This window comes from Centropristis striata, chromosome 6, assembly GCF_030273125.1.
Source record: "Centropristis striata isolate RG_2023a ecotype Rhode Island chromosome 6, C.striata_1.0, whole genome shotgun sequence".
Taxonomy (NCBI): Eukaryota; Metazoa; Chordata; class Actinopteri; order Perciformes; family Serranidae; genus Centropristis; species Centropristis striata.
The window spans coordinates 35,062,258-35,077,647 of NC_081522.1; the positions used below are offsets into that span (position 1 = coordinate 35,062,258).

The 15,390-nt window shown below is 37.5% G+C and overlaps 1 protein-coding gene across 1 annotated transcript in view; it reads right to left on the reverse strand.

Annotated features, from left to right (window-relative positions):
* Positions 1 to 15,390, reverse strand: part of LOC131973180 (copine-8-like) — a 116,446-nt gene that overhangs the window by 23,063 nt on the left and 77,993 nt on the right. The window contains exons 12-15 of the mRNA XM_059335066.1: positions 10,201 to 10,257; positions 8,043 to 8,104; positions 7,801 to 7,847; positions 3,759 to 3,940 (exon numbers count right to left, since the gene is read on the reverse strand). Coding sequence (XP_059191049.1) covers positions 3,759 to 3,940; positions 7,801 to 7,847; positions 8,043 to 8,104; positions 10,201 to 10,257 — 348 coding nt within the window. The remainder of the gene's footprint in view (positions 1 to 3,758; positions 3,941 to 7,800; positions 7,848 to 8,042; positions 8,105 to 10,200; positions 10,258 to 15,390) is intronic.

Here is a 15,390-nt window from a genome sequence, read left to right on the forward strand (position 1 = left end):
CTAAACGAATCTAATTGTAGTCTTGTAAATAGTGACAATGCAAGATTCACAGTCTGTCTAAATTCTCAGCCTGAGACTAAAAACTCTAAACACTTGTCTTTAGATGTGAGCAGGTGTGAGCTGATAGTTTTCCAGGAGTCTTTTCTAAAGTCTTCTGATGTATAGGTAGCATTAGAAACACGTTTGATATGTTGCAAACCCAAGACTAGGAAAAGTCTGATATAAAAACAGAGCAGTTTACTACCTTAAACTTAACGATGGAGATAACGGGAGCACCGTGACTCCAGTAAAACTGCTAGATTTACTAAAGACTTTCAGTTTATATGTGGGACTGTGAAAATCCTTTGGTGTTAGCCCAGCATTAACAACCAAAGTTTGTTTTTATCCTCCGCTTCCTCTGCAGAAGAAACATTAAAACGGATGGATGGTTGACTGACTTTAAGATATGCAAAGGAAACTCACAAAGAAGCAAACAATACATTATTTAAGCCGCCCATATGTTTTGGGGCTTTCTAATTATCTGAGAACGAGACCATCTTGACTGACTCTGCTTGGTTGCTCGCGGTGCACATGCGACTCCTCCGCTCTGCAAATGGAGCTTGCATAATTACGTCCGATTCAGTGGCGGCTGCCTCCCACCGCGGCCGCACAGCTGCAGCCGTCCTCTTTAAGAGCTGACTAAGTTAAATCCTTAATGGTTAGATTAATGCATATGCGCCTTGTCTCAAAGGTTTCGCCGCCTCTGGGGAGGCTGTTACCCAACGCTGAGCAGCTGTAATGGCTGTAAACGCCTCTGGAGCAACATCTGGGAGAGACGGGGGACCAGGAGAGGACTCTGGGTGGCTGAGGAGCGGCCGGGACGTCTGCAGCCCCGGAGCGCTCGACCTTTGCAGAGTGGTATGGACGGATGGACGGACAGACGGAGGGACGGACCGATGGACGGATGGATGAGCATTAAAAGATGCATGGTTAAATGCTGACAGTGCTGGATGGAGGACACGGCTCTGTGCATGATTTACACATGTTAGACTTGTCAAATGGTTGTAGGATTTTAGGGCTAAAAGGCCGTTCACAACAAGAACAACACCTGTAAAAATAACTATGAATATAAATATAGTATTAAAAATAATTTGTTGTAATTATTTCCTATTGGCGTGATAGTTTCTACAGTCATGGAAAAAAAAATTAGACCACATCCTATAACTCCTTGACGTTATCTTTACAGTTTAATCTCACTGAGTTAGTTTTACGATCGACAGGATCAAGTCTCTTTACGTCCTTTCAAAATAAAAGCGTCCGTTATCACAACAGGCTTTTGCATAGTACTGTATATATATTTTTTATTTTGGCCATTTGTGCTTTTTTCCACACTTTTTTCTCATAAATCTGTGACTTTTTTGACGCAGATTTGCCACTTTAATCTAGTAAATTTGCAAGTTTTTTCTCGAAATATTAGCTAGAAGAAATCCATGTGGTTCTACGACCTCACAGAGAGACACGGGGACCCCATTTTGAATATCCGCTGAAGTTACCAAATATGGTTCTTCGCCCGATAAAGGGTTAAAACCCACAAATGAGAAAACACCACACTTTCTTTTCTTTATTTTCCCCATAGCCAAAAAAATAGTTTATTTACATAATTTACCATCTACAAGAACTGGTGCTACCAGATCTGGTGTGATGACGTTTAATGTCCCCGACAGCCTCTGTAGACTCATTTAGCCTCTTGTTAGCAGCCGCCTTTTTAAGGACATGTAAAAACTACAGAATTCACAAGTGGGGGTATTTACTAACGTATTTTATGTCGTACAACAAACCGTGAACATCTCGTGTTAAGCTTAAGTTTCAGCTTCTAACCACCAACCGGTCAAATCCTCTGAGTTTGAGAGGAGAAACCCCAGGGAGCTAACATGCTAACTTACTAGCGGGTTTAAGAACTCATTCCTGTGGCGACAACAACAACAGACTCCATCAGAAGCAACATGACGGCCAGGCAGCCTTTAGAGTTTTTTGAAACTCACTTGTATACTTGCTTCTTATTTTCCTTTGTATTATTCTGCAAATAAAATAACAAAACAACAACAACACAAAGCTCATTTATCTTCCTGTGTGTTCTCGGGCTGCAGCAGTTGTCTGAATGTGTTCGCCACCCACCTCTAAACTGTTGCCTGTAATTGCCTGGTGGCACGCTGTGTGTTTCCAGTTAACCTTTACAGTCGTTCTGGTGTAACTTTATGTTCACACATCGCTGTGAGAAACACACAACGGTTTCCTGCGCTCTCACTGTGACGGAGCGGCGTCCTCCAGCCGGCATGAAGGCCATTAAAAGATTTATTCTCTGCTTCTCCTCCCTCAGCGCCGCCGGGGTCACTCCTCCACTCTCCTCCACTGTCCCCATGAACCAGAGCAGCTCACACCAGCACCCCAGATGTCAACAACTGTGTGTGTGTGTGTGTGTGTGTGTTCTTGTACTTCTACTACTGAGGATATAATGAAGATGGATAAGACAAAGGAAATAAATGCAAAATTTACTGTGACCTCTTTTAATCTCCCACCAAACAAATACCCCATTACAAAAAACTAAAACTAACACTAAAACAATAGAAACTAAACAAAAACTAGCAAACTCACTCTAAAAACTCATTAAAACTAAAATTCACAACAAAATTAAACCTAAAACTAATGAAAAATCCAAAACTATTATAACCTTGCAAGGGAATTCACTATTACAATGAGGGTCCTCACAAAAGTAGAAGTACAAGAATGTGTGTGTGTGTGTGTGTGTGTGTGTGTAAATGGTAAATGGACCTGCACTTATATAGCGCTTTTGTAGTCGCTTTGCGACCACTCAAATCGCTTTACACTACAGACTGCGCTCATTCACCCTTTCACACACACATTCATACTGGTGGCAGAGGATACCCTAAACGGTGCCACCTGCCACCATTGGGAATTCATTCACACACCGATGAAAGCAGCATCGGGAGCAATTTGGGGTTCATTATCTTGCTCAAGGATACTTCGACATGTAGGCTGCCATGGTCAGGGATCGAACCACCAACTCTTCGGTTGGGGGCCAACCAACTCTACCACAGCCGCCCAGTGTGTGTGTGTGTGTGTGTGTGTGTGTGTGTGTGTGTTTGTTCTATCTTACCATTTTCCATGGTTTTCTTGTTAATGATTTTGGTTATTTTCAAGAAAACCATGGAAAATGTCTAGATATCAGCTCTTAAATTAGACTCTTATGAGCTATTGTTGTTGTTATCATTATATTTGTCCAAACAAATGTACCTTTAGTTGTCCCAGGCATGAAAATGAACAAGAAACTGAAGAAAAAGGGTGGTCTAATAATTGTTTCCATGACTGTAGATCAGGGGTCTCAAACTCAAATTACCTGGGGGCCGCTGGAGGCAGTTATTACTAAAATTACTAAAAAAAGACACAAAATGACAAAAAGACACAAATGACAGAAAAAAACACTAAATTACTTAAAAAAAGACACAAAATGACCCAAGTTGGACCAAGCATTAAAATTGGCAAGAAATTGAAGAAAATTATTGTCTAATATTTGTTTACATGACTGTATATTTTGATTGTTTTTGAAATTTGAAGCAATCTGGAACCAGAATTTCCTTCAGGATCAATAAAGTTCTATCTTATCTCATTTGATCTGATCTTATCTTCATCTGTAAGGGTTGATTACTGGAACATTTTTGGGTGGTGACGATGCAAAGGATGAGAGAAAGTCTTTTCCTCACCAGAGCGAACTCGTGCGAGACGCGTCCGTCTGGAGGAAGCTTGGCGCCGAAGCCGAGCGCGGGGAACATCTTGTCGCTGTCGTAGTCCTGGATGATCTCCCCGACGGCCCGCAGCGCCATGGCGTAGTCGTTGAGCTGGTACGGGCTCATGTAGTGCAGCGAGGTGGGCTGGGACGGGTTGCCTGGGACCCAAAACGGTTCAACACAAGAAAACACACATCAGCATCAAACGGTAATTACGCCTTGCTCCCTCCGGGCTGTGAGTCATATTAAAATAAAGAGCGGAGCGGAGTGGGTGGAAGGGGGTTAAACTGCAAACTGGAGTTTTAGTTACACAAACATTTCTCCACGGCACAGCTGCACTGGAGGCAGAAATAATCTCAGCGCTGGCTTTAAACCTCTGTGGGTAGTGAGGGGAACCAGCGCTGCAATTAATACAGTAATAAGATGACGAGCTGCAGTGACTCAAGACCCTCCGACATCTCTCCCACTGTGAGAACCAGTAAACACGTCACTACTCAGAGATATGCAGCGTCAAACTTTGATTTGCAAATAAAAATAAAGACTTTTTTTTGTCCATAAAGGCTGTTCCTGTCAATAAAACTACAAAAAAAGATGATAAAAACCAAAGTCTGGCTTCATTTGTCTCGTCTTTATTTTTGGCCCCATCAGGGAAATGAGGACAGAAGAGATATAAAAAAACATGAAAGTGAATCAAAAAACTGCTGACAGTAACGGATACGGCTGCTGATGTTCTATATTTTCACTTTGTAGTAGGGAGGGCGTTTGGAAAAAACCTGCAAACTCGAGCATCTATAACTTTAACGATCAATTAATCGATTAATCGCTGCAAAAAGCCTGTTTTGGTAACAGACGCTTTTATTTTGAAAGGACGAAAAGAGACTTCCTGTTGATCGTAAAACTATGTTTTATGTTTTAGCCCCCGAAGAGGCATGAGGTCAGTTTTTACAGTAATCTTGCATATTTAGGTGTTTTTTGTGTTTTAATAAGTTTCGGATAAAATTAAACTCAGTGATTCATGCTAGCAAGGTTTGATACAGTAAGCTACTTTTACTCAAATTAATCCTCTTGTATTTCTGTGTGTTTTATAATTGTTATTGCAATTTTAAGTTTGCAAACTGTAGCTTTATCCAACTTAATTCTCAGAGCTGGACGCTCGGCCGTGCTTCAGTTCAGTGATACTCATTTATTCACATCCCTTTATGAAAGCGAATCAGAAAACTGCAAACAAATTGCTGACAGTAACAGATACAGCTGCTGATATTTTCACTCTGGCACTTTTTCAGAACTGTAACTGATCCTTAGTGTTGTCTGGTGGATCCTCCCACAAGAATTATTTTTTATTAAAAAAGCTTTTTATTTTTTTATTTTTATGCACTCTTGCAATTAATAACATTCATTCAAAGTCCAGGCCTTAATCATTAAAAATGTGCAACGTGTGCATAAAAAAAATGTTGTTTACTTTACAGATTAAAATTATTCATGTGAATATACGAAAGGCTTTTCGCTCTGAAAGACAAACACTTTATTTCCTGCATTCTGGTGGATTCTTTTGCATAAATTTGACTCTTTTCTGCATCAATCTGTAGTGAGAATGTCATGTTACTTTCTGATTAAAGTGTGCAAAGTTTTCTGTTTGCTGGTGAGTTTGCATAATGCCACTGGCTGCTTGACTGGAGGCATTGTTGCATCTTTGAGTCTTATTCTAGCAGTGCATAAGAATCTGCTACTTATTTAAATTTGGAGTTGTGGTGTATAATATTATAAATAATAAATCAACAGGCAATTTCAACTTTTATTGAAAAGTTCAGCCTCAAATCTTAAGACATGAATCTTTAAAGGAGGTTTATTATGATTTTCTTTATAAATAATGTGACTGTGATTGTTGTTTGATGTTGATGGTCTCTATTGGCTCCAAAAATAACATTCCTATGATAAGAAAAACATAGAAAACTTCCTTTAATATGCATGAAATATATGCATATGGATTTCTTTGTGCAGTATTAAGAGAGAAAGTTGGTAAATTCCAACAAAACTTCTGATTGTAGTTTTGCAAATAAAAGCAGCTAAAAGAAAAACTTTCATCATGTTCCCGACTGCCAATAAAAAAATTAAATAATATAATTATACGCATAATATCTCTTTGTGAGTCCATGTTCGACAGATTTGATGATTCCTGATTCGGTGCTAGTGTTCATTTTGTTTTGACTAAATTTGTTTGTCAACAACCTTTTCTCATGAATAAGACACAATAATAAGATGGTTTTGGTCTCTATAGGTGACTTTTTATATAACTCACCCATTTAAATTAAACTAATATAATAAGGAAAACATAGAAAATATTTCTCTTTGTCCTTTAAAATGCATTAAGTATATAGCCTGGCTAACACCAGACTACATCACAAATGAGATCTAGTCTGGATGCCACCAATTCATTTTTCCGTAGAGGAGGCGTGGTTTACGATCCTCCAGAGCCGTTTATTGGCCGCTTAGAATGTCTATCATAAGCGTCTGTATGTAGCTCTTAGCCAATCTTATCATTTATACCAGATGACGTATGTAGAGCAACAGAAATTGATGTTTACATAGCCAGACTAGCCCATCTCTACTTTGAGACTAAAATGCTCAATTCTGCTTCTGCAACGTTTTTCTGCAGCATGTTCTGACTCTGGCTGCTCTGTAGTTTCAGCTCACAGTCTACCTGCAGTGTTGGTGTGTGTGTGTGTGTGTTGCTTGCTGCTTTGCTTCTCCAGTTCTCGCTTTCTGCAAGATTATTTATTTTTACGCCTTATTCCCCCTCATGTCATTCAGCCACACACATCCACTGATTTTATGGTCAATAGACGAGCTGCTGTGGGTCTCTGGGGGCTCAGCTGTCCCTTGGCTCCTAGCCAGATCACCGTGGTTACAGCAGTGAGCGGTAGCGGGGCTAGTTGGTAGATTAGGCTTTGGCCAAATCCTGTCGGAAGCAAGGCTAAAACATCCTTTTTGGTGGTGAAACAGGAGTGTAAAGTCAAACGTTGTTCTTCTTTTAAAATAAACTTTGCTATCTAGAACACTGTCTACAGCTAGATCCAAAGAGAGCTTTGCATCTGCTGCAGCCATGTTGGATCCGTAAGAAAACTACAAAACAACTAGTACGCGTCATCGTCTTGCCGTCTCTCCCCGTTCTGTGATTGGATCCCTAAAACAGTGGTAAGAAACAGCCATGGACACCAGACCCTTTCGCAGTTCAAAATGAAATCGAGCGCGCAAGGCAGTATGGGTACAGCCAGGCTATTAAGTATATGCATTTGTGCAGGAATAAGAAGAAAGGAGAAAGTTAACTAACAGAACTTCTGTTTGTTGTTTTGTTAATGTGAGAAAGAAAAAACTTTCAGCATGTTCCTGACTGCCAACAAGAAGCAGAAGTGATATAATTATCTGCATAATATCACCATTATTTCAGACATTCTTCAGAGACGGGGAAGTGGAAAACTGATTTGATGGCAGTAAAAAAAAGAGAAAAAAACCTGTTTCTCCTGTGACATAATGATGTCTCCAGAATTGTATTACACATATTAACTTAATAAATCATCTCTCGGCGAGAGGAGAACATCCCTCATCCGTGACAAAGTCCTCCGCGCCAAACTGCTCGTTGTGTTTGTTTGTCGTTAAATCGTTGTCACTGATAAATGTACAGTGGTTTACCTGTGGGGCTTCATAAACACTACATGCTGGAATTGGAAATGTGATTTGGAAAATGTGTGTTTAATGAGTTTCTCTGTACGCTGAGGCACAAACTGTACAAACTGTAGAAGAGAGAAAACTTCAGGCTGAGTTCACAAGTTTAAATTTACAGATAATGTTCAAATAGTTGAAATAGTTGTGCAACTTTTCGCCGCTTTGTCATTAAAATAAGTCAATTAAAACCGGCTGATAAGGAGTGACTGAAGAGTTTCCCTCGCATAAAAATCAGAGCAGTGGAATTTTATCATTTTTAAGAGACTTTTTTCATTGATAAGAGCTGTGAAACACTCACCGTTTGATGCCGTGAAATCAATCGCCACTGTGAAATTAATCTGCGTCCTACAAGAGAAAACAAACGGCGTCAGGAGTAACGAGGAAGCATCAATCAGTCAAGATTATACCACAGCATGTTTCAGAGCGTGCAGCGGCGAGCAATTAAGCAGCAGGTTATCGGCAGCTGTCAGTCTTCATATCAGAGCCAAGCCACAGACTCTGGATTTAATCATCTCACACAGACAGTTAGTGTGAACTCACCCGCCTCGGATGTAGTCCAGGAAGGAGAGCTCCGTGTCCACGAGGCAGGACAGGAGGGTCACCTGACAGGCAGGAAACATGCAAAACACGACTGTCACAGCATGAACAGAGTCTGTACGTAACACCTGATCCACAGATTAAATCAATGATTTTACGTTTCTAAATTTGTTATTTTGTGAGGCTTCTGTAGTGTAAATTTACTACCTCTCTGAGTGAGAAAAGTGGATTAACCCTTTATCAGGCAAAGAACTATATTTGGTACCTTCAGGTAATATTTTGAGAAAAGAGTTGCAAATTTACTAGATTAAAGTGGCAAATCTACAAGAAAAAAAGTTGCAGATTTAAGAGATTTAAAGTGGCAAATCTACAGGAAAAAAGTTGCAGATTTACGAGAAAAAAGTGGGAAAAAAGCAACTTTTTTCACCCGGATTCACCACTTTAAATTTCATAAATCTGCGCATTTTTTTCTCATAGATTTGCCGCTTTAATCTCGTAAACTTTTTTTCTCAAAATATTATTTTCGTATGTTTTTTTTTACCCATTCTGGCAGTCTGTAATATCCTCCAGTATTCTCTAGGGTTGACATTTGGAATTTGGAAGTATTTCAATGAGTGCCCTATTAAGGGTTAAAGTCCTGAATCTGGGAGAAAAAAGTAGCTTTTTTCCCACTTTTTTCTCGTAAATCTGCGACTTTTTTCGCGCAGGTTTGCCACTTTAAATCTCTTATTTGTGACTTTTTTTTTTGTGGATTTGCCACTTTATTCTAGTAAATTTGCAACTTTTTTCTCGAAATATTACCTGAAGTTACCAAATATAGTTCTTTGCCTGATAAAGCGTTAAAGACCAAGTCGAAGTTCCTTTTAGTTTTCTTTATTATCAAACATCAGAATACACTGCCTAGGTACAGCGGAGGAGAACTTTGTCAATTTCAAGGCTGCTAAAAAAAGGTGGTCCTGAGTCCAATGGAGCCCTCAGTTCTCTCTGGCTTTTCTGTGTGTGTGTGTGTGTGTGTGTGTAAGATCATTTAATTTGAATGTTCCAGCCCATACGCAACGCAGCGGGAACGAACACGCTGCTAAGTCTACTTTTTAACCTTAGAAGGATACAACCTATACTTGTTTATATTCAAATTCCAACGCCTTTACTGTCTGACAACTCCCAGATCTTACAGGTCAATATTCTGGTTTGAACTTGTTGTTACAGTTCTGTTCTGAACAAAAGGTCGGACTGTGGCTTCTCTTAGTAAAGCAGAACTCTAAAAGTAACATAAAATATACCACTTGTAGCATAAAATATACTACACTTCCATATTAAATGCTAACTAGTGTTCATTTTATTGCTAAAACTATGACTAAATATTTTTGTCAACAAGCTTTTTTCATGGTCTTTTCCTTTAATTTTGTGGCGGTAAAATCAGGTGTTAAGCTGGTTAATATGGACTACAAACTCTCAAACATGTGCACATCTATGACGCTTCCTTATTCAATGTTAATATTATGAACAAAAACTATGACTAAATATGTTCATCAACAACCTTTTTTCATGGTCTTTTCCTTTAATGAGGACTCAGATACTCAGAATTAACTGAGTATGAGCTTAACTATAGTTGTTCAAAAACTTTTGGGTGATGTCAACATCTATACAGTCTAATGCTTGTCTACCTGTTTTGACATCACTGTAACTTGTTATTTTTACTGAATACAATGCAGAAGCGTATCACAGTAAAAGTTTAAGTTTAATCACATAAACTTTGACTAGTAAGTTGGAAATGTTAAAAATTATAGGTGCATCTCAATAAATTAGAATATCATTAAAAAGTCAATTTCCAGTAGTTCAAGTCAAACAGCCCCAACCAAGTATTGAGTCATATTATACTTAGGCTAACATTTACATATTAAACATCATTTTTAAAATTGGTCGTCTGTAATACACTGAAGACACTGAATTTTAGGTCTTCATTCAATATAAGCCATAATCATTATAATTAGAAGAAATTAAGACATGAAATGTTTCATTCTGTGTGTAATGGATCTGTATATTGTGTTATTTCCACTTTTTGAATTGAATTACTGACATAAATAAACTTTTCTATGATATTCTAATTTATTGAGATGCACCTGTAAGTGCAAGTGAAAAATGTCCAAAACTGCTGACTCACCGTTCCTGAGTTTTGGTACTTTTTCTTCTTCTTTCCTTTTTTCTTTGGATTTAGCACCTGTGAGAGGAGAAACAGGAGCTTGAGTTCACAGTTTGTTGTGTGTCAGAGAGCAGTGGGTGGTCCTGAGTGTCATGGTCAAAGCATATTTGGAGTTTTGAGCTCCAGTTTGGTTTGTTTGAGACTCCGACCTCGCTCCACTCGACCTCCACCGAGCCTTTTCACACTCTGCCTGAACTTTAAGATAACACGGCTGAATTTGACGGGTGAATTCAGAGACGCTCCTTCGATGTTTGCCTACAGTCTGAACCTCAGATGTGTAAAAGGTCAGCAGTTTAGCTGAAAAACACTTCACGGAGAATAAACAAAAATGACAGTTTAAGAGATAAAGAGGCTGAGGAAGTCTGGAGGAAATCCAGCACAGAGCTTATACGAAAAAAGGGCAAAAGAGACACAACGAGCTGATATCTGCTGCTGCTCTTTCTGCCTTTACAGTAAGTGATTCAGAAGCACCTTTACTGACTCTCGACCTTCAGTGATTTATGGTTTTCTCACACACAGCTGGAGCAGAAATTAATGGAGCGGGTCAGTGAGCGTCAGAAGAAGAGACAGTTTGTCTTTTTCATCCTGTTAAACTAGAAAAATGTGTCTCCCTTTTCCTTCCAAATTGTGATGTGCAAAAGGTTTAGAGGAGTTAATAACGCAATTAGGCCAGTCTTGGTTCTGTAAATACAGTCACACACCGTAAAACATGGTGAAATGTCAGGAAAGTATTATGGTAAGAAAAATGAGCTGCTGCCCCGGTGAAGAGTCTCACCCGCCCACTTGAAAAAGTGTGTTTCCTTTAAAGAATTGTCAATAATCCAGCATTTATAATCGAAAGAAACCGTAAAAACAGGCATTATCAACGGAGTTTGAACTTTCCAACAATCCTTGAATGGTTCATATGTTAGGAAAGTTTCCAGTACAAAAAGAAGCCAAAACTTGTCTTAAAATGTTGATATTTCTGTCAGAATGTCTTTATTCTACATGTGTCATTTAAAATAAAGCATTTGCACTAAACAGATTGTGTTAAAAACTTTAAATTCTGCTCCTCAGAGACACTGATTGATGATTGACATGATTGATTCTGATTCTGCTGAGACCAACGATCATGTGACAAATATCCACTGAAAATCTGTTTACACAGAGCTGAGAGGAGAGGACAGGAGAGGCTGGAAACATGACAAGACTTCAATATGGACAATATGTGGATATCCATTTTTTTCCCCAATACACTTGGAAAACTGTTTATATATAAATTCCATTTTATTCCAAATTTTAAATTATTTTTTAATGATTTATTTATTTTATTTTTTTATGATTTCTATCATTCTAACTGTGTTATTCTGCACAAAGACAAGTCTGAGTTGTTCCCACTTCTAGTCATGATTGTGCTGACTCCACAGAGCTGCAGGACTTATAGAATTATATAGATTTTATATGTTGCAGAGAAATAAAAAGACACAGTGAGTAAAATGAAAAAAGAGCAAAAAGCACCCTGAGACTGTTTGTTGGGGTTCAGACTGGTTAAATGTCTCTGTCCTAAATTAAACAGTCTAACAGCAGCAGCACTGTTAATGTCTCTGTGGGTGAAGAAAAACAGCAAAAACACTGAAATATAACGAGGCAGAAAGAAAAAAAAAAGATGCTGGTTCAACTTTTTCTCAGCTTTGTGGTCAATAAGTCATAAGTAAAAAATACCAAAGCACACTGCTTTCAAAAATTAAAAAAGCCTTTAATTAACGGGCTGAATGCCGACCGTTTCAACTCCTTCAGGGCCCTCAATATTTTTTGATGATGACTTATTGACGACAAAGCTCAGTACAAGTCTAACATCATGCTTTTTTGGTTTGATTATATTTTCCCTTGGATCCAAAGAGCAAAACCTGTTTTGTTTTTTTATATATATCTATCTTCATTTGTGAAGTAGCACTAATCTACTGAAACATAATGTTGGAGTAAAAATATAAATTAAAACACAGTCCAGGAATTTTAAAGTGTCATCATACAGTTTAAGTAGCCTTTATTTAATGTATTTGTTTTATTAGTTAAAAAGAAAAAAGAAAAGAAAGAAAAGAAAGAAAAATAATAAATAGTTACAAATTATTTCCAACACAGTCCAGGAATTTAAACTATTTATTTATTTGTCACATTTTTTACATTTTAAAAGTATATTTCAACAAATACATTTAAATCAAATCAATCGATTGATTCAGTATGAAATAAATTTATGAATTAATTAAATCCCAACAAAGTTCAGGAATTTTAAACTATTTAAAAAAAAAAGTTTTTTAATTACATTTCAATAAATTAAATTAAATTAAATTAAATTAATTAATTAGGTAATAAATATATTTAAAATTAATCTAATTCCAACAAAGTTCAGACATTTTAAACGATTTTATTATTTACATTTTTTAAAATTAAATTAAAAAAATTAAATTTTACTTTAATGAATGAATAAGTAATAAATACATTTACAAATTAACTCAATTCCAACACAGTTCAACAATTTACTACTTATTTATTTATTTTTCTCTTTTTTCAATTTTATAAAATTTAATTTCAGTAAATTAATTTTAATAAAACAAATTAATTAAATACTAAATACATTTTAATTTAAGTTTCCTCTTCTCCAATTAGCGACTCTGAATTTCTGAAATTCTAATAAAAGACACAGGCGTCAGGACTGTTGATTGAAGAATGAAATTTAAAGTTAATGTTGGATTTTTTTCAGTTAAGATAAGACGGGAGAAACAGGACAGGACAGCTATGAGTTATTCGGTAACAGAAAAAAAAGGACTTTTCCTTTCTTTAAAACTCTAAAAAGTTAAGACCGGAAACACAGTCAGGATATTTTTCTGTAATGATGCCACAGATATTAAGAATCGAAGAGTCGTTTTGAGCCGTGCAGCAGAAACAAGCCTCATGTCAGCGTGTGTGCAGTGAAAGTTTAATGAACTGAAGCGAAACATAAACCAGAAAAGGCAGGTCTTTACAATTTTAAATAACCTTCAAAATCAATATAAAGCTGCAGAATAAGTGCAGCACTCAGATGGTTTTAAACCCTCTCAGCTTGATGAAGCCTCCGAAAAGTGAAGTCTGTGCTCTGAATACATTTAAATCAACTGGAACATTTCAGTCCCTGAGTGCTGGAATGTGCATTTTAAATAACCAGATGAAGATAAAGCACTGTACTGTATCAACACAGGGCTTTCTTAAAGTAATAGATCAGTCTCTGATGTTTGGATTTGTTCAGTTTTAGTCCAGGAGGAGAGAGAGGGAGAGGTTATTGCCACATTATTGTGAGAGATAGCTTCTTTATGACGCCTCCTCCATGGTGTTGTGTGTTTTTTTTCTCCTTCCTGACGTTGATGGAGTGCTCCTGTATGCAGGGCACAGTGTGGGCAGCTCCGAGCCAACAGTTCAAACCTCTGAACACAGGCTGAGCTGACCTTTGTGAGCTCTGCTGCTGCTGCAATCAAAGAGGGCGCAGGATTTCATAATGTATGTTCTTTCTCTTTTGCAGAACTGGACAATATGAAATGATGCATTTCTACGACTTCTTCCTGCTCTGCTCGTTCCATATTCATCATATCTGACTAATCAGGGATCTACCTTCGCTCCTTGAGTCAACCGAGTTTATAATTGCTCAGGTCTCCCTCTGCTGCTGCGCTCAATAAATATAGTTATTAACTTTCAAGGTGATCTCTCCTGATTAAGCCACTCTGCAGACCTCGGTGGAGGTAAACACTGAGCAGAGACATGCAGAGTGCAGCAGCAATATGGTTCTACACAACTACCGGCAGACCACAAGAGGAATATTTCTTTTTTGCAGATTTGTTTTGTTTTTTCACACCTCAGGGCGATTTCAAGACCCAAAGTTTAGTCTGTTTTAATCGAACTCTGGTGCATTTAAATTAGGGGTGCACCGATCGATCGGCACCGATTTCCTCAATTTTGCGTGATCGGCGATCTAGTTTGATTTTGTTTTTTTCTTGGGGGTTTGAATCCACTTATTGAATGTTGCTTTGAACAAGAATGTCGATCAAATGAGTGTAATATATTGAATATTTGCACGAGGGATATGAAAATAGGTGCATTGTCAAAACATAAGCATGCACTCTTGAATAGTTCTCCTCACTTTCACTTAAAACTAGGGGTGCACCAATCGATCGGTCGGCCGTTCGATCTGCACCGATATCCTTAATTTTGCGGGATCGGCGATCGGCCGATTCTTTTACGTCAAACCGATCTTATCTAGCGATCTTATCTACCTCCACAAAGGTCTGAAAGTGCGTCTGCACGTACGCGTACTTCTGCATGACTGTGTTGTATGTATGTTGTACTATAACGAAACCAAAAACTCAGGACACTTTATTTATGGTTGCAGTTCTTTTGTTGGTTTGTCCTGTAAAATGCTGTTATTTATTTTAAGTTCAATATTTTATTAACTACCTCAGACATTGTGATTTCCTTTATTTGTTAAATAAAAATACTGCTGTGTTATTGATTTTCAATAAAATAAAGATTCAAACATTGAAGGTGTATGCTGTGAGTTATAACAAAAATCGGTATCGGCCAAAATAGGAATCGGCAGGTCAGGCTTTTTAAAAATCGGTGATCAGTGACTGCTATTCACTGCTATTTAATCACCATACATCAATATTTTTTTCAGATTTTTTTTCATAAATCTCTTAAACAACTTCAGACTTGTTCAAAACTACCAAACATTAAATCATTTTCAGAACCCTTTATTTATTTATTTTAACCGTTTATATGCCAGTTTATATATTAGACTTTTTTCCATAATTTCTTCCCAAAAATCACATAAAATGAATTATTTTCCATATAATACATAGTAGGGAGCTGGGGTTTTGGTGGTGATTAGAGTCTTGGATATGTCAAAGATAAGCAAGAAAATTGATTTGATTGCATTAGTATTTTTTTATGCAGTGCCTGATACTCCCTCTCGTGACCTTCGTGGCCAGAAAAGGCCATGCAAACAAAAAGTGCTATTAAATCACCATACATTAATATTTTTTTCAGATTTTTTTTCATAAATCTCTTAGACAACTTTAGACTTGTTCAAAACTACCAAACATCAAATACTTTTCAGAATTTGAAGCATATTTTATGTATTTTTTAGAC